Source organism: Dendronephthya gigantea, unplaced genomic scaffold (genome assembly GCF_004324835.1).
Source record: "Dendronephthya gigantea isolate DGI-Jeju-01 unplaced genomic scaffold, DenGig_1.0 000082F, whole genome shotgun sequence".
Taxonomy (NCBI): domain Eukaryota; kingdom Metazoa; phylum Cnidaria; class Anthozoa; order Malacalcyonacea; family Nephtheidae; genus Dendronephthya; species Dendronephthya gigantea.
The window spans coordinates 771862-796079 of NW_021163092.1; the positions used below are offsets into that span (position 1 = coordinate 771862).

Here is a 24218-nt window from a genome sequence, read left to right on the forward strand (position 1 = left end):
TGTTAAAAATTTTGTAATCATAAGCCAGTCACGCATGGTCTAAGTGATTGCGCATTTGCCGAGTTAATGGCGAAATAGCTCTTGCACCTGTTTTTATTCATTAAAAGACTAAAATTTCGGCCGCGTGTAAATATCCTGTATTTTCTTTAAAAATGTACATTTTACAGTTGGAGCGCTCAGTTTTAAAATGTGTATCAATTTTAAAGAAAAAAGCGGAAATTACGTGGCATTGGGGCTGCAGTTTACTATCGTTGCTTGATGTTTTGTATTTCAATTTTTATTGGAAATTTACTTGTATGGAGATGTGTCAGGTGAATTCACAGACAATCATCTAGTTGACTAGAGTTTTACTACGTCTCGAATGGGGTTAGAGAACGCGTTTTTTTTACACTACACCGGATTCACTTGCCAAAGGGCAATGGTTAGTAGATTTTTTTACTGCCTTTTAATAGCCACAAAATTTGACCCTCTCCGGAAGCAATCTGGTCATTTGGTGTAGTGTAAACGAGCCATAGCAACGAAAGAGAACGTCAATACGTTAGTCCGTTTAGAGGCAATTTGCCATTTCCAATTCGAGCAGGGTACTGGGTCTAGTCCCCTGATGACCGAACTTCAAGATGTATCACCAAAATTTTAGACCTATTAATAATTCCTAAGGAATTTAGCATGCAGTGACTACGAGTACGACAACGAGTACGCGTTGTTTGCTTACGCCATCAGTCAAAACTCGTAGTCGCCGGACTTTTGAGTAGGAAATTTGTCAAAAAACTTGTACTCAAAAGCTCGGCGACTACGAGTGTTGGCTGATGGTGTATGCAAACAACGCGCGAAAATGACGAATCTCGTACTCGTAGTCGCTGCCAAAACTCCCTATAATTGCTACAATTGTTAGGGGGCTGTTCACAATAACTTCACATGAGTCCGGTTACCTTAGATTTAACGAGGCATGAGATGATTTTGAAATATTGAAATAAGTCTTCAGGAAACAAAACAAGCACATGCACATGATTGTTAGTATCAGGTAGTTAGACACAACGAGTCTCGATGCGCCGTTGTTTTAGAACTTGAATATTTTAAGCTGAGCCTATTATTTTTAAAAATCACGCAATTAAGTAAGTACACAGCTCTTGTCTGAGGTTTTCTTTGCGTCGCTATTTTTGGAGCAGATGAGTTGCAATAACTTTACAATAAATTAAATGCACGAGACAGCAGCTATATATTCATTATAAAACAGATAAGTATACAAAGTTGTTCACCACAAACGCGGGAAACAGTTTAAATGCATTAAATGAAATGTATCAAGCCTAACATAATTCAGTATCATTATGCAAAATATTAATAAAAGTATACAGCAACGTACATTATTGACACGTGTTTAAAACACTTTGGCGTGCGTCCAAATGTGTTTATGGATCGTATCACACTATCGATCGCTTCCACACTGCTACGTTTTTATATTCATGTTGTGAAATTCTAGAGCAACGCATATTCTAGCCAAACTTAAATGAAATATAGATTCGCTTTTATTAGTTTAAAGTTTATGTAATTGTACTCAAAACATGTATTTCTAATTTAAACTAATTTTCTTTTCTTTGTTTTCCTGATGGGATCCACAGTTTTAAAAATGACCGACCTTCTCAAAGTACTCGAAAAACACGGCATTTGCTTCCAGCCCTGCGCATGTTCCCTGCTGGCAACCGCTTCATTGACTATGGCAAGCATGTCCGTCACCTGCAGCTCTTTGAAATGTGCGTTGAAAACTTGCGTCAATGCAGTGATAAACCATGACCCCTCCTTCGTATCCCTGTACGACTCGTATCCATCGACACTTGAATAAGCAACCAATATATCAGCTTCTTTGGGAATGGTTAGAGAATTTGAATGCACGTGATCAGACTGAGTCCTCAACATAGGCCTGGTAACGCCATAATCCCGTTTCTCTCCTCTGCAATTTTGGGCGAAGAGAAGCTTTGGTTTTCCTACTAAACTATTACACCTACTTAAACGTTTAAAAATCTTTTCAAAGCTATGTGTATTACCGTCAACCCCTACAATTCCGTCCGGGTTTCCATGACTTGATATGAAACATACGAATGCATCGTAGGAGCTGAAATCTCCCTCAGTTAAAATGGTTTTGAAAAGATCCCCAATCTCTTCTCCGGTGAGGTTATCTGTTTTCAGGTTTTCGGTGTTGCAGAGCTTTAAATCGCTGAGTTTATTCACCGAAAAATTGGCTTTTCGGCAAAATTGATTGATATTTTTCCTGTCAGCGTCAGCACCAAGACGCTTCTCTGTGAAATTTTCATTGATGAGCGACAACGCAAATACCTTACGGATTTCAGGTTCTGCTATCAGTTTCGTCTTTTCTTTTTTTGCTTCCGATCGCGTTTTCATTTCTGAAAGTAAATAAAAAAACTACAAATTCCATTCACGATTCTAAATACTTTTTAACACATTAACAGGAGATGCATGTTTGACATAATTGTGGTATTTCAGCGCTCTCTATTTGCGCGCTCGAACAGACAACAAAAAATCCGGTGCCGGACCAATTTGGCCCCGGTCAAATATACATTTTATTGCATGTCCGTTAACATCGACTTTAAAAAACAAATAATGTCTTCAACTTTAATAAAAATTTCATGAAAATTTATTACCGTTTTTTACCAGGTCTTAGCTAGTAAAGCAAAGAAATACTGATGTAATGGCAAGACATATTTTATTTGTTTAGTACACGTATTGCCTATAGGTACAGCAATTGTACCAAAGATCAAGATTTGCATGGATATTTAATATATTTCATACCTGTCTTTGACGTTCAGTGTTTATTCTGCGTTAAGATTAGAACATTTTATCTCCAACAACATCGGCCGCTGTAGTTGTTGTTCAAAATGCAAGAAGGTTTCATTATAGCTGACTGCAGGAGTTATGAAATATGATTGATCAACACGTTTTCATGAAGTCATGTTAATATGTAGAGATTAATGGTTTCGAGATAAAAAGCAAGAGACCCAAAATGATACATACGTGGTGCAACGCTTCTCACTAGAAACATACGCGCATTTTACCTAGTTCAGCATATGGATTAACCCAAAATTTTGAAGACATATTTCAGGCTGTCAATGGGCTGAATTCTATCGCTGCATGTGCTGTCAATGCAGAAAATGTTTACAAAGGAAACGTAATTCCATGGCAAAAATTAATAAGTTGGAAGGTTACAGCAATACCTAGTGTTTGTTGAAATATTGTGTTTTTCCCTTACGAAAAATCTACATGATTTCACATGTGGATTTGGAACTGTGAAAGAAATGAGGTTTGCTATACCGTAGCCAAAGTAGACATATATGATGAAAAAGATATATCGCTTGTCACGATGATAAGTTCATGCAATATGTAACCCACTGATAGCTGCATGGCTAAGCTCGCGTTACCAATTAGAAGCTCTCCTAGTGCCATCAGTGGCGTTGTTCATGAAATGTTAATTTTTTCATACACAACAGATATGCATATGCACGCGAGTTATCATTGTGTAACTTTACGATCTATTTACAACAACCGTGCATTCAGAGACACTCCATGCATGGGATACAACTTCATCTCTGTAAAAGGGTTATATATCCTGATCGAGATAAACACAACTATTTTTCAGATCTTCAAACCTATCGCTAAGCTAGTCATTTAGGCCTCATATTATCTTAAATACACTAGTGATATCTGCATGTAAACAAACTTTGTGTGATTTAAGAATTTGTTCTACATAGCCTTGTAGGTACAATATATAGGAAGCTGCTTTTAGTTGCTGCAGGAATAGATTAATAGTGTGCAAAAATTAATGAAAGTTTTCGTGTACGTATGTATGTATGTATGTATCTTCTTATTTAATTGGTTTTGAATCATTGATGTCTTCAGTCAAGTCTTTTTAATGATATTTGGATTTAAACAACGAAGCAGACCTCGTTGCACAAACGTTTGTTAATTATATAACATGTTTGTTAACACGTTCTAACACGTTCGTAACAAACGTTTGTTAATTATATAAAGTTATGGTTTAATTGTTTTTAATTTGTGAAGTTTCCAGCTGGATATTTTCAATGCAATCCACATGGGCTGCAAATACACACTAAAGCCAATGCAACACTGTTTGAATAAAATCGACTAAAATCCTTTACAACATGCAGAAGTACGGTGAATTATAGATAAAACAAAAATTGAATATTTCTGGATAGTCCTTTACTTCAAGAGGAAGATTTTATTTTGTAGATTTTCCTATACAGGATGCTATACATAAGATTGAGGGTATAATTTTATATAAATTACAGTATATACATAAAACTCCAAAGTTAATAAACATAAAACCCAAAAAATATTACTTGTTGCTGATTTCAAACAAACATGTATTCATAGAATTTATAATGCCTAAACGCGAGCAATGGTCAATTGCATACAGGAGGCAAATCTAGTTGTTACAATTATTGTATATTACGTTATATTATAATTAGGTTAACCTGATTCGATGCAGTCTAAGACTTTAAACCAAACAGTTTTTCTTAAGGTGCTCATAAAAAGCGGCGTCTGTTTCCTGCCACAGTGCTGGGTACCGGAAACCATTTTGAGAACTATTGCCAGCATGTCGGTCAAATTCATATCTCTTGCATGGTTGCTTAAAACCTGTGTTAACGCAGTGATAAACCAGGATCCTTCGCTCGCTTTTCTGTACAATTCGTACCCATTTAAACTTGAATACGCAACCAATATATCAGCTTCAATCGGAATGGATATAGTGATGGAGGGGAACCCAAGGGAATCGGCTACAACCCTGCGTTTGGCTTGAGATATATCGGTATGCTTCTTGTATCCTCTGCCACTTTGGATGAAGAAAAGTTTGGGCTTGCCTTCTAAGGAAGAGCACCGATTGATCGGACGAATAATTTCTTTAACGGTAATGGAGCCGCCATCTACTCCTAAGATTTCTCCAGGGTCCCCGTGACTTGATATGAAACAGACGAATGCATCGTAGGAGCTGAAATCTGTCTTAGATATTGTCTTGAAAAGATCTTCAATTTCGTCCGCCGTGAGATCATCTGTTTTAAGACCCTTAGTATCGTTTATAGTAAGCCCAGCGTTCTCACAAAATGTTTTAATGTTTTTTCTATCGGCATCAGCACAGTAACGGAACGCAAACTGTTTGAACTTTTTATTGATTACCATCAATGCAAAACCTTTATTGATTTGAAGAGCTTCCGACTTTATCTGTTCGGCGTTAAATTCCATGATTGTGGATCAGACGGCCAGTCAATGAATTTCTTGCAAAATCGATCGCTTCTGATTCGCGTATTGCCTTTGATTCATGGATGTAGAGATTTATTTGTCGTATACACGTTGCATATGATAGGCTCGAGTAAGAACGTAACTGAAGCACAGTTTAGTTCTCAAAGGTGTTTATAATTAGGGGGCCTTTAGAAAAAATTTGGAGGCAAGTACAAAGAACACAAGACATGCTGGGGTTCTTAGATAATCACGATTCAGGTTTTTAGAGTTTTGATTGCCAAGGTCATTAAATCGTAAACAATAGCAAGGAACTTAACACAAAGTCAAGTCACTCTTTTTAAAACGTCCTGTGGATGATCTAACAATACACAAGTAAACATAAAATACAGAAGACTTAATGACTTGGGTTCACATGCGTAGGCCATAAGGCTAGCGCATTCTTACTGGATACTTTGTCCCATCGGGGTAATCTGTTTGAACAAACTGCAAAACACACGTATCACAAAAAATTTTATCTACGTTAAAATGTAGAGACATAAACAGTATATACGAATAAACAGCACAGTGGGGATTCATTTACATATATAAACTCGATTGTATTTAAATAGTAATTGCTATATATAATGATCTCTAAAGAAGTGACTAATCCTGTATGAAGATGACTAAAGGCCGTTTTCCACCCACTATATATAGGTAAATTTATCTGCGTGAACTGATGAAAAGTGGGAAGCGATTCCACTTTTTCAGGAGCGAGGCACAGTTACGTAATATGTACAATCGGCATATTTGCAACCACGCAAAAAAAAACAAATTAACTCTAGCGGGCATCGATATCCAGCTGATCAACACTGGAATTTAAAACGTCACTTGAAACTGCAGAATTTTCGACTGCATTTGAAACCAAAGGTTTTATTACTCCCATTTACGTCTAATGAGGTAATATGAGATCATATATATCCTTTGGTCTGCGAATATTTTTAACAGATCGTCCGTTTAGTGTTTAACAGATCGTCCGTTGCTATGGAGACAAAATTCACTCCAAAGTGACCAATTGCCTAGGATAGTTTTTTTCGTGCATTATTTTACTTAGAAGAAGAACTAACAATTAGCAAAATATAAAAAATGCAAAAATGACATTTTTTCGATAATTTTTTTGCCATTATAGTTTTTTTTGCATTATGCGAGACATATTTCATATGAAGTACAATACAGCATGCAAAATTTCAGCATAGGTCCCCGTACGAACAGTGGCGTAGCCAGCCTGACGATTTTGTCCCGCTATGTAAATTTCAAGTTATTGTAATTATTCATGTCTTTAGAAATCTATTGATTTCACAGTCAGTGAACGCTAAAATATTAGCATAGCGGGACAAATCGACTGGCTGGCTACGCTACTGCGTACGAAATAACGAAATATAGCGCGCTTTTTTAGCAAAGATGGAATTTTTTAATGATGTGTGCAATTACACGCGCGGGGTCCAAAACACGCATCCCGCGTGAAACAAACACGCGTCGCGCATGCTGTTCTGATGTTGAAAGTAGCATTTACGTTTATGTTTCTCGCTGGTTTTGGCAGTGCGTTCGAAAATAAAACTTGACAAATATCGCAAGGCTATTAATGTTTCCACCCGCAAGAGCGTAAATAAATATACTGCATCGAGCCAACTTAATTTACTCTTTTTTTTTATTATTCTAGTATGCATGAATCTTGATACACATAATTTATAATAGAGCTCAATATAATCCAAAGTGGAAGAAGAAAATTAGTAGCAGCCCCTTTAATATTGAAAATAAAATAAATAATTTGCTTTCTTCCAGTCAGCCCTAGTTTATCAGCCTAGCTTGCCAACCTGATGACATGCAGATTAAGTTCGAGCTACAACTATGTGATTAGTCGTAATAACTATATGATTATTACCTGATGTGTGAAGAAGATTGCGGACTCCACTCTTTTTGCTTTGTAGCAAAGATCGAAAAGTTACGTTACGTTTTTTTTTTATTCATCAGTTTATAACCAAATTTAAAATGTATTCGAATAAATTATATACATAGGTAGCCCAACACTCGTGGTCCGCGCGCGTACACGCTACTCAGTGATTAGCATATATTCATTTATCACCAATTTTACAACTTTATCACCAATTATCAATAATATATCACATACATACATGTCAAACCTCGATAAAAACTGAAAAACTACCACAAAATACTGCAAAATTAATAAATATAAATGAACTTGGATATATTTTCTAAATTCCAACAGTCTTTAGCTTCAGAATGTATTGGGAAATACGGAAATTTGTTCATTTAAGATAAAGTTTTTGAAAATATATTGTCGAAATTTTCTTTTCGATAGGCGGGATCCAATTTACCCTACATTACGTCACCTTCGGAGATATCCGGAGTCAATCCTATTGGCTTGCTCTCTCATGGAGCAATCTTCGGAAATTTTCCGACTTTTCAGCAGCCAATAGGATAAATAGGATTGACTCGGGATTTTCTCCGAACGTGACCTAATGTAGGGTAAATTGGATCCCGCCTATCGACAAGAATATTTTGACAAGATATTTTCAAAAACTTTATTTTAAATGAACAAATTTCCGTATTTTCCAATACATTTTGAAGCTAAAAACTATGTCGGAATTTAGAAAATATATCCAAGTTCATTTATATTTATCAATTTTGTAGTATTTTTTGCTAGTTTTTCAGTTTTTATCGAGGTTTGACATGTATGTATGTGATATTTTATTGATAATTGGTGATAAAGTTGCCAACCTTAGGATAAATTAATATATATGTTAATCACTGAGTAGCGCGTGTACGCGCGCGGACCACGAGTGTTGGACTACACGCGTAAAAACGATCAAGTTGATGCAAGTTGATATAAACAGGATGGAGCAATGCTGTGCTGCCCACATTGTTCAGTGTTGTTATCAATATTGAACAATATTGTTACACCCGATTCAGTTTCAACAGTATTGTTCAATATTGATAACAACTTTGAACAATGTGGGGCTTTGTGGGCAGCACAACATTGCTCCATCCTGTTTATATCAACTTGCATCAACCTGAGCGTTTTTAGGCAAACGAATTGTATATACGAGTAGTCGAAACGTTTAGACGGTAACCAAACGCTTTATCCAAAAGATTGTCGCGATAGTATGTCGGGCGCGGTATGAGTAATGCGGGCAGGCACCAAACCGTTCGGTATTTTCATCCTCATATTCACCTTAGATTCGTAAGCAATTTATGTCTACTTGACACCACAGTGTTGCGATAGCCGAATTTATATTAGACTCGGGAAACTCATCTTAGACGGGAAAGTTGATTTAACTATGTTATTGTCCAAGTTTATGTAAAAAAATGTTTCCTTTCTCGTCACGTGTCTATTGTATTTTACCCAAATTTACCAATGGCATTCGTCTTGCTATAGTATAAGCTATATGTTGATTATAAGATTGCTATTGGTTTATCGGTGAAAAATACAATAATACAAATTCAAGGTGAATATTTTGTCTTGTTTTTTAACAACTCATATCTTGAGTTTACAAGATGTTTATTTTCGGCGTATGTTTTCTCTGTATTTGTTTGTTTTGTTTTCTCTTAGCCTTTTTCCGTCCTTGACCGTGTTGATATTTCAGAAACTTGTTTCATTTATCCGTCTAAATGCGAATTTAAGACGAGTTTCGTGTTTCTAATTTAAGACGACAACTTTCTGTTTAGACGGAAAAGTTAGGCGGGTAAATTCGGACGAGAAACCCGTCTGTCACATTATAGACGAGTTTCCCGTTTCTATAATGAAACGAATGTGACTATATAGGGCTCCCGCTACGGCTACGATATTCCTCATCATGAAACGAAACAAACGTTGCATGCATACGCCACCTATATATAGTTCCGGACATGCAGATAAGCCTCGGCGAACACAATAATGAAGGCATGTTTTATTGTGAAATATTTCAGAAAATATCAACGCTTAGAACTTCAAGAATACACCTAATCAGAGCCTTGCACGGTCAAGGAGAACAGTTCTCTCACTTCTGTTTTTTCCGGAAGTACCACGAATATGTCAATATGCCGAAACTCGTAGCGGTGGCGGAACCATAATCAAATCTAAAGCTCTCTATTATTCAAAAGACAACCGTTCAAGAAATATGCAGTAGATAAAAACTGTAACTGTATTCGGTATTTCCATATCAGCAGGTGGGGCGGGGAACAAGTTCGTTACAAGCGCTTCGATCACATGTAAACAAATGCTTCGCTCACACTTCGATCTCCTATATTCTTTTAAATGTCGTGTGCTGACAGAATATAATAACACTATATTTTTGCTTTTACTATTTCGGAACGAGGGAGGTATTGTTTTTGACAGGAGAACATAAAGCAGAATAAATTTTATTTATCGTATTTTATGTATTTTTTAAACGTGTTTTCGTTTGTGTTTCCAACGTTAATTTATTCTAATATACGAACCAAACATCACTTGTGTTTTCACAACAATGAAAGAAAATTCGCTATGTAAACCATAAACGTGACATGCGGAAAATACCGGCACCGTACCCTGGACGAAGTATGAGTTCTACGAGTCTTTTAGTTCCCAGTAAAATACCTAATCCATATAATAAATACATAAATATCGTTTTTATACATATATATATATATATATATATATATATATATATATATATATATATATATATATATATATATATATATATATATATATACATATATATATATATATATATATATATATATATATATATATATATATATATATATATATATATATATAAACGATATTTATATATATTTTATATATGATTTATATATATAGATAGATACTCGAAATCTAATTAGAATTGCATATGTTGTGTAATATGTATGAAATTCCATGCAAATGTAATCATATATATATGGGGCAATCACCTGGCAAAAAGCCATTTATAAGCTAGTTAATCACAAAATCAAATATGGTCAGAAGCGATGCTAATATAGTAGTTGTTAGGACGACTATGCATGTGGTTTGCATGAATTTAACGCTACATGCCAGCGGAAACTTTATTTGCTAACTTCATTTGGGCGAACGCGAGCGCAGCTACTTCGGAATGAAATATTTTGCTTCCTCATGCAACATTGACTGCACATTTTCAAATTTAGCCAGTCATTATTTCGAAAAAGAACTTCGAGAAAGACATCACTTTGTTTACGTTGTGCATATTGCATATAATACCAAGAAATTTATAGGATATTAGGAAAATAGACCGAAAGTTGCAGGTGTTTTTTGTGTCAACACAGACATTCCTCTCCCTGTCATTATTAATGCATGAATTCCTGGCGTTAAAATCGAAAGTTCAACTTTATAACGGTACGCTCAAATTAATAACGCTCAATTGCAATGGCAAACTTTCCATGGGGTGTGCTAGAAGAGCCTGAAACACGAAAGCCTTCAAAAGTACGCGTGGTTTTGTTCATCTCAGTTGTAGTGTTGTTCCTTTTGTCAATAACCTTCATTGCTCTGTATGTGGTGAAGAATAGCGAAACAAAAAATTCTTCAAGTGACATATGTTCTTCTCGTGCATGTACCACAACTGCTGCAGGTATGTAACAAAAATTATTTCACGCGTCTTCTCTAGTAGCCACTCAGCATGTATAGGGATTAAGATTTGGATGATGGTATAATAATATATACTCGTCACGAATCTGTCTTAGATATTGTCTTGAAAAGATCTTCAATTTCGTCCGCCGTGAGATCATCTGTTTTAAGACCCTTAGTATCGTTTATAGTAAGCCCAGCGTTCTCACAAAATGTTTTAATGTTTTTTCTATCGGCATCAGCACAGTAACGGAACGCAAACTGTTTGAACTTTTTATTGATTACCATCAATGCAAAACCTTTATTGATTTGAAGAGCTTCCGACTTTATCTGTTCGGCGTTAAATTCCATGATTGTGGATCAGACGGCCAGTCAATGAATTTCTTGCAAAATCGATCGCTTCTGATTCGCGTATTGCCTTTGATTCATGGATGTAGAGATTTATTTGTCGTATACACGTTGCATATGATAGGCTCGAGTAAGAACGTAACTGAAGCACAGTTTAGTTCTCAAAGGTGTTTATAATTAGGGGGCCTTTAGAAAAAATTTGGAGGCAAGTACAAAGAACACAAGACATGCTGGGGTTCTTAGATAATCACGATTCAGGTTTTTAGAGTTTTGATTGCCAAGGTCATTAAATCGTAAACAATAGCAAGGAACTTAACACAAAGTCAAGTCACTCTTTTTAAAACGTCCTGTGGATGATCTAACAATACACAAGTAAACATAAAATACAGAAGACTTAATGACTTGGGTTCACATGCGTAGGCCATAAGGCTAGCGCATTCTTACTGGATACTTTGTCCCATCGGGGTAATCTGTTTGAACAAACTGCAAAACACACGTATCACAAAAAATTTTTATCTACGTTAAAATGTAGAGACATAAACAGTATATACGAATAAACAGCACAGTGGGGATTCATTTACATATATAAACTCGATTGTATTTAAATAGTAATTGCTATATATAATGATCTCTAAAGAAGTGACTAATCCTGTATGAAGATGACTAAAGGCCGTTTTCCACCCACTATATATAGGTAAATTTATCTGCGTGAACTGATGAAAAGTGGGAAGCGATTCCACTTTTTCAGGAGCGAGGCACAGTTACGTAATATGTACAATCGGCATATTTGCAACCACGCAAAAAAAAACAAATTAACTCTAGCGGGCATCGATATCCAGCTGATCAACACTGGAATTTAAAACGTCACTTGAAACTGCAGAATTTTCGACTGCATTTGAAACCAAAGGTTTTTATTACTCCCATTTACGTCTAATGAGGTAATATGAGATCATATATATCCTTTGGTCTGCGAATATTTTTAACAGATCGTCCGTTTAGTGTTTAACAGATCGTCCGTTGCTATGGAGACAAAATTCACTCCAAAGTGACCAATTGCCTAGGATAGTTTTTTTCGTGCATTATTTTACTTAGAAGAAGAACTAACAATTAGCAAAATATAAAAAATGCAAAAATGACATTTTTTCGATAATTTTTTTCTGCCATTATAGTTTTTTTTGCATTATGCGAGACATATTTCATATGAAGTACAATACAGCATGCAAAATTTCAGCATAGGTCCCCGTACGAACAGTGGCGTAGCCAGCCTGACGATTTTGTCCCGCTATGTAAATTTCAAGTTATTGTAATTATTCATGTCTTTAGAAATCTATTGATTTCACAGTCAGTGAACGCTAAAATATTAGCATAGCGGGACAAATCGACTGGCTGGCTACGCTACTGCGTACGAAATAACGAAATATAGCGCGCTTTTTTAGCAAAGATGGAATTTTTTAATGATGTGTGCAATTACACGCGCGGGGTCCAAAACACGCATCCCGCGTGAAACAAACACGCGTCGCGCATGCTGTTCTGATGTTGAAAGTAGCATTTACGTTTATGTTTCTCGCTGGTTTTGGCAGTGCGTTCGAAAATAAAACTTGACAAATATCGCAAGGCTATTAATGTTTCCACCCGCAAGAGCGTAAATAAATATACTGCATCGAGCCAACTTAATTTACTCTTTTTTTTTATTATTCTAGTATGCATGAATCTTGATGATAATTTATAATAGAGCTCAATATAATCCAAAGTGGAAGAAGAAAATTAGTAGCAGCCCCTTTAATATTGAAAATAAAATAAATAATTTGCTTTCTTCCAGTCAGCCCTAGTTTATCAGCCTAGCTTGCCAACCTGATGACATGCAGATTAAGTTCGAGCTACAACTATGTGATTAGTCGTAATAACTATATGATTATTACCTGATGTGTGAAGAAGATTGCGGACTCCACTCTTTTTGCTTTGTAGCAAAGATCGAAAAGTTACGTTTTTCCACTCCTTTTATTCATCAGTTTATAACCAAATTTAAAATGTATTCGAATAAATTATATACATAGGTAGCCCAACACTCGTGGTCCGCGCGCGTACACGCTACTCAGTGATTAGCATATATTCATTTATCACCAATTTTACAACTTTATCACCAATTATCAATAATATATCACATACATACATGTCAAACCTCGATAAAAACTGAAAAACTACCACAAAATACTGCAAAATTAATAAATATAAATGAACTTGGATATATTTTCTAAATTCCAACAGTCTTTAGCTTCAGAATGTATTGGGAAATACGGAAATTTGTTCATTTAAGATAAAGTTTTTGAAAATATATTGTCGAAATTTTCTTTTCGATAGGCGGGATCCAATTTACCCTACATTACGTCACCTTCGGAGATATCCGGAGTCAATCCTATTGGCTTGCTCTCTCATGGAGCAATCTTCGGAAATTTTCCGACTTTTCAGCAGCCAATAGGATAAATAGGATTGACTCGGGATTTTCTCCGAACGTGACCTAATGTAGGGTAAATTGGATCCCGCCTATCGACAAGAATATTTTGACAAGATATTTTCAAAAACTTTATTTTAAATGAACAAATTTCCGTATTTTCCAATACATTTTGAAGCTAAAAACTATGTCGGAATTTAGAAAATATATCCAAGTTCATTTATATTTATCAATTTTGTAGTATTTTTTGCTAGTTTTTCAGTTTTTATCGAGGTTTGACATGTATGTATGTGATATTTTATTGATAATTGGTGATAAAGTTGCCAACCTTAGGATAAATTAATATATATGTTAATCACTGAGTAGCGCGTGTACGCGCGCGGACCACGAGTGTTGGACTACACGCGTAAAAACGATCAAGTTGATGCAAGTTGATATAAACAGGATGGAGCAATGCTGTGCTGCCCACATTGTTCAGTGTTGTTATCAATATTGAACAATATTGTTACACCCGATTCAGTTTCAACAGTATTGTTCAATATTGATAACAACTTTGAACAATGTGGGGCTTTGTGGGCAGCACAACATTGCTCCATCCTGTTTATATCAACTTGCATCAACCTGAGCGTTTTTAGGCAAACGAATTGTATATACGAGTAGTCGAAACGTTTAGACGGTAACCAAACGCTTTATCCAAAAGATTGTCGCGATAGTATGTCGGGCGCGGTATGAGTAATGCGGGCAGGCACCAAACCGTTCGGTATTTTCATCCTCATATTCACCTTAGATTCGTAAGCAATTTATGTCTACTTGACACCACAGTGTTGCGATAGCCGAATTTATATTAGACTCGGGAAACTCATCTTAGACGGGAAAGTTGATTTAACTATGTTATTGTCCAAGTTTATGTAAAAAAATGTTTCCTTTCTCGTCACGTGTCTATTGTATTTTACCCAAATTTACCAATGGCATTCGTCTTGCTATAGTATAAGCTATATGTTGATTATAAGATTGCTATTGGTTTATCGGTGAAAAATACAATAATACAAATTCAAGGTGAATATTTTGTCTTGTTTTTTAACAACTCATATCTTGAGTTTACAAGATGTTTATTTTCGGCGTATGTTTTCTCTTGTATTTGTTTGTTTTGTTTTCTCTTAGCCTTTTTCCGTCCTTGACCGTGTTGATATTTCAGAAACTTGTTTCATTTATCCGTCTAAATGCGAATTTAAGACGAGTTTCGTGTTTCTAATTTAAGACGACAACTTTCTGTTTAGACGGAAAAGTTAGGCGGGTAAATTCGGACGAGAAACCCGTCTGTCACATTATAGACGAGTTTCCCGTTTCTATAATGAAACGAATGTGACTATATAGGGCTCCCGCTACGGCTACGATATTCCTCATCATGAAACGAAACAAACGTTGCATGCATACGCCACCTATATATAGTTCCGGACATGCAGATAAGCCTCGGCGAACACAATAATGAAGGCATGTTTTATTGTGAAATATCTCAGAAAATATCAACGCTTAGAACTTCAAGAATACACCTAATCAGAGCCTTGCACGGTCAAGGAGAACAGTTCTCTCACTTCTGTTTTTTCCGGAAGTACCACGAATATCACGTCAATATGCCGAAACTCGTAGCGGTGGCGGAACCATAATCAAATCTAAAGCTCTCTATTATTCAAAAGACAACCGTTCAAGAAATATGCAGTAGATAAAAACTGTAACTGTATTCGGTATTTCCATATCAGCAGGTGGGGCGGGGAACAAGTTCGTTACAAGCGCTTCGATCACATGTAAACAAATGCTTCGCTCACACTTCGATCTCCTATATTCTTTTAAATGTCGTGTGCTGACAGAATATAATAACACTATATTTTTGCTACTTTACTATATTTCGGAACGAGGGAGGTATTGTTTTTGACAGGAGAACATAAAGCAGAATAAATTTTATTTATCGTATTTTATGTATTTTTTAAACGTGTTTTCGTTTGTGTTTCCAACGTTATTCTAATATACGAACCAAACATCACTTGTGTTTTCACAACAATGAAAGAAAATTCGCTATGTAAACCATAAACGTGACATGCGGAAAATACCGGCACCGTACCCTGGACGAAGTATGAGTTCTACGAGTCTTTTAGTTCCCAGTAAAATACCTAATCCATATAATAAATACATAAATATCGTTTATATATGTATATATATATATATATATTAATATAATATATATATATATATATATATATTATATATATATATAATATATTATATATATAATATTATTATATATATATATATTATATATATATATATATATATATATATATATAACGATATATATTTTATATATGATTTATATATAGATAGATACTCGAAATCTAATTAGAATTGCATATGTTGTGTAATATGTATGAAATTCCATGCAAATGTAATCATATATATGGGGCAATCACCTCAAAAGCCATTTATAAGCTAGTTAATCACAAAATCAAATATGGTCAGAAGCGATGCTAATATAGTAGTTGTTAGGACGACTATGCATGTGGTTTGCATGAATTTAACGCTACATGCCAGCGGAAACTTTATTTGCTAACTTCATTTGGGCGAACGCGAGCGCAGCTACTTCGGAATGAAATATTTTGCTTCCTCATGCAACATTGACTGCACATTTTCAAATTTAGCCAGTCATTATTTCGAAAAAGAACTTCGAGAAAGACATCACTTTGTTTACGTTGTGCATATTGCATATAATACCAAGAAATTTATAGGATATTAGGAAAATAGACCGAAAGTTGCAGGTGTTTTTTGTGTCAACACAGACATTCCTCTCCCTGTCATTATTAATGCATGAATTCCTGGCGTTAAAATCGAAAGTTCAACTTTATAACGGTACGCTCAAATTAATAACGCTCAATTGCAATGGCAAACTTTCCATGGGGTGTGCTAGAAGAGCCTGAAACACGAAAGCCTTCAAAAGTACGCGTGGTTTTGTTCATCTCAGTTGTAGTGTTGTTCCTTTTGTCAATAACCTTCATTGCTCTGTATGTGGTGAAGAATAGCGAAACAAAAAATTCTTCAAGTGACATATGTTCTTCTCGTGCATGTACCACATGCAACTGCTGCAGGTATGTAACAAAAATTATTTCACGCGTCTTCTCTAGTAGCCACTCAGCATGTATAGGGATTAAGATTTGGATGATGGTATAATAATATATATACTCGTCACGACATCTTTGCTTGCCGTAAGAAACAGTGAGTAGCATACGCTTCTATATCAATTCAATGGTTTGGTACATTCATTCATGTCCGAAGCATGAACAATCTCTACTGCCTTATAATACCTTGTCTTTTTACCTATTCCCGAAAATGCAGGATTTAATTTGTATGGGATTTTGTATCAAGTGCATGCTTGAAAAATTAACAAATAAAAAATAGCGTCTGTTTTGATACAGACGTGACTACAAATTTACATAATATGGACTGATATACCTTGGCGTAATTAAAGCCTTGTTTACACAAAATCATTCGCACTACACGGCTTAAATTGGCACCAGAACCCAGTTTTGTTAGTGCTCATGCCACCAATACCGTCAGCCGTGAGGAGCCGATAAGTTGAAGTGTAAATGGGGCTAAACATGCAGTAGCGTAGCCAGCCTGACAGTTTGCTAATATTTTGACAAGTATGCTAATATTTTGGTGTTCATTGACTGTGAAAACAATAAATTTTTAAAGACATCTAGAATTATCCCCGAGCCGGTGCGGAAACCGTGCGTACTAACTCCGCTCGGATATTTATACCCAGGATGTGCAAAAGCGAAATCAAAAGTGTCCGCCATTATGCAATGGGCCGCACGCCATGGACGGTCTTCTACGTTGCGCATGCGCCAGTGTAAACTACTCAGCTCTTAATTGGTCGAGACAAATATTTGTATTTTTAAACCTGCATAACTGCCATTTCGCAAAATTTTGAAGAAACCTATAAATATATTTTCATAATATTTATATTTTCATAAATATGGAAGTATATATTTTTTAATAACATTAGAGGGAAACTCAAATGTGGTCAGGACTTTTAACGGTTTAAAAAAAAAACAAGACTAAATTTTCGACCGAATTCACCGTGTATAATCATAGGCGGCCCAGAAATCTGTTTATACTCAGTCTTCGACTGCATTGTTTACGCGCGTGGTCAGCTTCTCCTGCCTGTACTAATTACTGTATTATATATTAATAATCATAAATTAATATATATTATTCAATACTGTTGCCAGAGACGTACCGGGCGGGAAGCGTATTCGAAGTATAAATATTAAAGCCCAACATAGTGCTTTCAGTAGAGCCATAAGAGACAATTAGACCATTTGAGAATAAAAAGTATATATTTGGTAGTAACGTTTCGTCTTAACTTAAGACATCTTCAGACTAAATGATAAATTACAAGATAATTTGAATATATGTAGACTAGTAATATATCTACGAGGTATCAATTTACAAAAGGTGATAACAAGGACAACGTAAGGACAAGCGGTACATGAGAGGACAAAGGGACAGAGAGTCACGACACGATGACAATACGAAGTAAGGACTAAAATAAATTGAGAGAGATACAGTTGCCTTGAACATTAAGAGAAGGCTTAAATTTGGTGATGAGGAGACTTGCATGTATCATTAGCTCATTAGAGTCAGATGAGGAAGAGAGGATTCTAAATTCGTCAAAGCTAGCCGGGTGTCCGCAAGCCTTTAGGTGCGAATGTATACAGGACATAACAGGGCTTGAGGTGTGTTTACCAGTGATAGATGATATTCCCAAGTGCTCTGATATTCTGGTGTGTAAATGACGCGTGGTTTGATCCACGTACGACGCGGAACAGCATCGACACTTAAATAAATAAACTACACCAGATCTCAGGTACTTAGAGACTTTATCTGTGAACGGAAAGAGTGAAGAGAGCCTTCTAGTGGAACGGAAGACAAATCTAACATCCAAATGCAGAAAAGCGGCGCTACAAAGACAGTTGATTTGAGTGCGAATCTGAATAGAGTATAACCCAGTAAAAGGCAGACAAAAATAGATGATTTTCTTAGGTGCTCTTAGGATAGGCGGTTTTGGAACGAACGTATCATCGAGAAATTTTCGGACCAGACGGTCGAATAAATGCGAAGGAAACCCGTTAACTTGGAATAACTTCCTAACAATTTCGAGTTGGACGTGAAATTTTTCATAACTCGAGCAGAGATTGAAAAAACGATCGAGTATTAAGCAGCGTTTATAACTGAGTGGTATAAAGCTATGGAATATCGTGAAGAGACCAGTAAACGTAGGTTAACGATACACCGAAGTTGTAAACTTCCCGTTAGAGCGAAATATCTCAACATCAAGAAAAGGGAGCTTGCCATTGTCTTCCTTGTCAGATGTGAAGGATATATTCGGATGTTGTCGGTTGAGATAATCAAGGAAGAGAGGTACGTGATCCAGAGATCGGAAGAGAAGGAAGCAATCATCTACATAGCGTCGATAGATATTTTTCATACCGCTTCTAACTCCTATCATATCTAGCTCCTTTATTATAAAGGATTCGTTCTCGTTCGTCAAAGAACTCTTGAACTGTGACATCAACTCCAACAATGTTGTCATGGCTAGTTTTGATGTGGCCTCTTTGTTTACAAACATCCCTGTTGATGAAACTATTAGTATAATTTGCAATAACGTTTTCTCCCAGTACCAGTTCTTTCAAGGCCTTGACCGTGCTGAATTTGAAAAACTCTTGTCCCTATCTGTTAAGAACTGCCATTTCATATTCAATGATCGTCTATACCAACAAGTGGATGGCGTGGCAATGGGCAGTCCCTTAGGGCCACTTTTCGCGAACATTTTCATGTCTTTTCATGAGCAAATATGGCTCCAAAACTGTCCTTCCTTATTTAAACCAGTACTCTATCGACGCTATGTAGATGATTGCTTCCTTCTCTTCCGATCTCTGGATCACGTACCTCTCTTCTTTGATTATCTCAACCGACAACTCCCCAATATATCCTTCACATCTGACAAGGAAGACAATGGAAAGCTCCCTTTTCTTGATGTTGAGATATTTCGCTCTAACGGGAAGTTTACAACTTCGGTGTATCGTAAACCTACGTTTACTGGTCTCTTCACAAATTTCCATAGCTTTATACCACTAAGTTATAAACGCTGCTTAATATTATGTTTACTCCATCGCTTTTTCAATCTCTGCTCGAGTTATGAAAACTTTCACGTCCAACTCGAAATTGTTAGGAAGTTATTCCAAGTTAACGGGTTTCCTTCGCATTTATTCGACCGTCTGGTCCGAAAATTTCTCGATGATACGTTCGTTCCAAAACCGCCTATCCTAAGAGCACCTAAGAAAATCATCTATTTTTGTCTGCCTTTTACTGGGTTACACTCTATTCAGATTCGCACTCAAATCAACCGTCTTTGTAGCGCCGCTTTTCTGCATTTGGATGTTAGATTTGTCTTCCGTTCCACTAGAAGGCTCTCTTCACTCTTTCCGTTCACAGATAAAGTCCCTAAGTACCTGAGATCTGGTGTAGTTTATTTATTTAAGTGTCGATGCTGTTCCGCGTCGTACGTGGATCAAACCACGCGTCATTTACACACCAGAATATCAGAGCACTTGGGAATATCATCTATCACTGGTAAACACACCTCAACCCCTGTTATCGTCCTGTATACATTCGCACCTAAAGGCTTGCGGACACCTGGCTAGCTTTGACGATTAATTTAGAATCCTCTCTTCCTCCTCTGACTCTAATGAGCTAATGATACATGCAAGTCTCCTCATCAACAAACTTAAGCCTTCTCTTAATGTTCAAGGCAACTGTATCTCTCTCAATTTATTTTAGTCCTTACTTCGTATTGTCATCGTGTCGTGACTCTCTGTCCCTTTGTCCTCTCATGTACCGCTTGTCCTTACGTTGTCCTTGTTATCACCTTTTGTAAATCGATACATTGTAAATATATTACTAGTCTACATATATTCAAATTATCTTGTAATTTATCATTTAGTCTGAAGATGTCTTAAGTTAAGACGAAACGTTACTACCAAATATATTCTTTTTATTCTCAAATGGTCTAATTGTCTCTTATGGCTTTACTGAAAGCACTATGTTGGGCTTTAATATATATACGTAATATATATTAATAAATATTATAATGAAGTCGGAAAATTTTACACTTGAAAATAAGACCCGGCACAGGTAAAAAAGTCATTCTTTTGTGGTAAACACAACTTTAGTATTCTCAAACGTTTTTCACTACAAATGTGAATGTGTAATGTGATAGACGACATTATAATTTCATTTATAAACTCAGTTTGTTCAAAATATTCGCGTGCAAAAACCAGTCGAGGCGTAAACATAAAAAACTTCCTTCGGAAGTCGTATGAGACGTCTGATGTTATATTTCATGGTACTTGATAATTAAAATAATTTACCATAACAATGACTATAGATGAGTAACTTAACTTCCAGAAAATGGTTAGAATCTTGTATTTTTGCCTTTTTTCATAAAAAAATAAGGATAAACTTTGATTCTTTGAAAATATACGGCCGTTGCACTGAGCTATATAATAATTCCTGGAGGACCGGCTCGTAATGTTTTTTGCTCAAAAAGTGAAGCAAAAAACATGGCGGATTTTGGCCTCTGTGACGTCAAGGTAATACCACTGACCAGGCTCAATTCTGAGCCTGCTACAGTAGATTCCCCCTCTGGTTTTTATGAATATTTTGTTTCTTCTGACTGCCTTGAAACCTTGTTGTTCTGTTTTTTCGATATATTTTTTACCTAACCCGTAATAAAGCGTTTATTTCGGTTATGTATAAGTCATAGGTACTGTTTTTGCAAATGCCGAAACAAACAAATACTTAATACGTGGACAAAGTCGAAAATTTTACAATGATATGAAGCTGACAGGTTTTTTCTCTTTTCTTTGTTTTCAATTTTAATATACATTACTGTATAAAATGTTTTTTTGGTATTGTCATTGATGATTTGTATTTGATATGAAATTATACCTAATAGCAGGAGTAGTACAAACATAATAGCCTAATGAATTCACAAAAATGCAACTGTGCTTCTTCACCCCTCCATTAGTCAGTCTATTATTCAAAAAACCCTGATTAGCCTAATAATTTTAGCCCTTTAATGGTGTGTGGGGGAAATGCATTGTCCAGGAAATTATAAAAGTTGTTGCAGATTGAAGACACACAGCTCAATTAATGCATGTTTTTATGCATTTATTTATTATCTTTAATCTGAAAAACCATTGTAAAAAAATGTCAGCCAACAACAGCCAACAAGTCTATATAGTAAAATTATCAGTACAATGTTCCAGTAATTTGCATAACAAGCTATCTCTTGTTAAATTTTATAGTATCTTCATCCTTAAAAATGGAGATCTTATTAAGATTAACTGTACTCAATATATACAGTACTCTGCACCCAGAGAGAATAACAATAATACTAATCAACATTAAGAGCAAATTAAATGTAGATTGATTATAAACAAGGTGCAAGAAGTCCATTAAACCATGATAAATTGACTTTTGACAAGGCAAACAAGATAACATTGACTTTTAACAAGACCTGTAACAGCCACTACAGGTCTACCAGAGGTTGAATCTTAGAGTGAAATATTTTGTATCAGCAGTCAGCACCTCAAAATTCAAAAGATTAACTATTGAAAACTTTCGCCTGACACCAAAAAGTTTTCCTATGAATCCTATCGTAATTAAGTCACGTACCAAAGGACAAAAAGGCTAATAAAAACATATAATTATTTATCCAGACGCTTTTGCAGTTGTTTATACTATAGTCCGAAGGCAAAAAAGTTCAAAAAGGAAAATAATTTGAAAACCGGCTCACCATGAGGCAAAATTAGCTTTCCCGATTAGTGAATTAAGCCATTCGCAACGTCATATGCAGAGCAAGAAGCCGCTTCTCCATTTACTTTGTCGAACAGGGAAAAAGATAAACAATTTTATCTTTTTTAGAGGAAATACGAAAAAAATATTAAAAAATATAATCAAAATTATTTTCGTAAAAACCAGGAGGGGGACACATGATTTTTCACTTTGTATCGCGGTATGTCAGTGGTAATTACCATGGGCAAAAGGGACCAGGTGACGTCACAAAGCTCAAAATCCGCCATGTTTGTTGCTTCACTTTCTGATCAGGAGCCGGTCCTCCAGGAATTATTATATAGCTCAGTGGGCCGTTGCGATGTTGGTTGCGGGTTGCTATGACTCTAGTGCTTCCGCTTCCAGAAATATATTTCCATACTTCTCTTCTCACATACCAGCAATACCAAGTACACTCCAAACACCCCAACCCACACAAAATTTTCCAACTATCATGTCACCATCGCTTAACCAAGGCGAGGGGTGGCTGCATGCATATATTTTTAATAATAACTCGAAATTTACATAGCGGGACAAAATAGTCGGGCTGGCTACGCCACTAGGCTAAGAGGCTAAATCAGCTTATGAAGGTAATATCTTTTTTGTATTTTGAACAAAAAGTTAATGGAAATTCTAAACGAGATTTACATGTAGTTCGAGGTCTACGACCTACGGTGAGTAAAAATAAATGTATTTAGCTTGTACGCCTCTAATTGACTATAATTATATTGGTCACGGAGAATTTTTAGTGGCTAAAATTTACGCCCAACTATCGAGCATTGGGTTATACGAAGTTAGACAACTGATTACTGCAATTCACTTAATAAAAATTCTGCGTTTGACATATTATCATGATTGAGGGAAAATCATGATTGGCCATTCAAAGTGTGTATTTGGCCAACCGGGAACATGCTTATAATTATATCTCTAAATACGTCCCAGCGTAGAATTTTTACCAAATTCATTTGCAGATATTTTGAACAAACTTAACGAATCTACGAAGCCGTGTGATGACTTTTACGAGTTCAGTTGTGGAGGATTCTTAAAGAAAACGCATTTACCAGAAACCTATCCGTATGGCATGAAAAGTACATTTACTGAGCTATCGGAAATCGTTCAATATTCTTTGAAAGCCCTGTTGGAAAACAAACAACTCATGTCGAAATTTCCAGAGGTACAGGAATTTAATCGTTTCGTTAACATGGATAACTTTGTCCTAAACAATCATTCGAAATTTTTGCATTTGTCCCAAATATATTAAATTTATTACATTGCATCGTATGTGACCCTGAATTTAACTTCGACGTTAACGCATCACCACTCCGGGCTGTTCTAATAAACTGCGTCATATTTCCGAGCTGGAACTTCGTTATTAAGCTAGCATTTAAAAAGGTGGAATTTATTATTCTGTTTAGCCTAATACTCCAAAAAGATAGTGCTTTTTTTCAAAGATAGTGATTGAAACTCGGTTATACGACCGTTTCTAAGTAAATATACTCAGCACCGTTGGAAGTGCTGTCATAAAGGATGTTATTCGACAAACTTTAGCCATCAATATCCTCGAAATCCTCCTTTATGCATGCTTTGTATAAACTTAACTGTTGCATTTTTTAG

The 24218-nt window shown here is 35.8% G+C and overlaps 2 protein-coding genes across 2 annotated transcripts; both read right to left on the bottom strand.

Moving 5' to 3' along the window:
- Positions 1-1417: 1417 nt before the first annotated feature.
- On the bottom strand, positions 1418-2871 carry LOC114532957 (caspase-3-like). The gene is made up of 2 exons (XM_028554545.1): positions 2803-2871; positions 1418-2396 (listed from the first exon to the last, which is right to left on the bottom strand). The coding sequence occupies exon 2, from the start codon at positions 2392-2394 to the stop codon at positions 1573-1575; it is 822 nt and encodes a 273-aa protein (XP_028410346.1). The 5' UTR covers positions 2395-2396; positions 2803-2871; the 3' UTR covers positions 1418-1572.
- A 1357-nt stretch (positions 2872-4228) lies between these two features.
- Positions 4229-5331, bottom strand: LOC114532953 (caspase-3-like). Its single transcript, XM_028554543.1, has one exon. The coding sequence runs from the start codon at positions 5266-5268 to the stop codon at positions 4498-4500; it is 771 nt and encodes a 256-aa protein (XP_028410344.1). The 5' UTR covers positions 5269-5331; the 3' UTR covers positions 4229-4497.
- Positions 5332-24218: the final 18887 nt, after the last annotated feature.

What these genes read in the sequence shown, in the direction of transcription:
- LOC114532953 (XM_028554543.1), bottom strand. Translation starts at nt 5,268, where the DNA reads ATGGAATTTAACGCCGAACAGATAAAGTCGGAAGCTCTTCAAATCAAT.
- LOC114532957 (XM_028554545.1), bottom strand. Translation starts at nt 2,394, where the DNA reads ATGAAAACGCGATCGGAAGCAAAAAAAGAAAAGACGAAACTGATAGCA.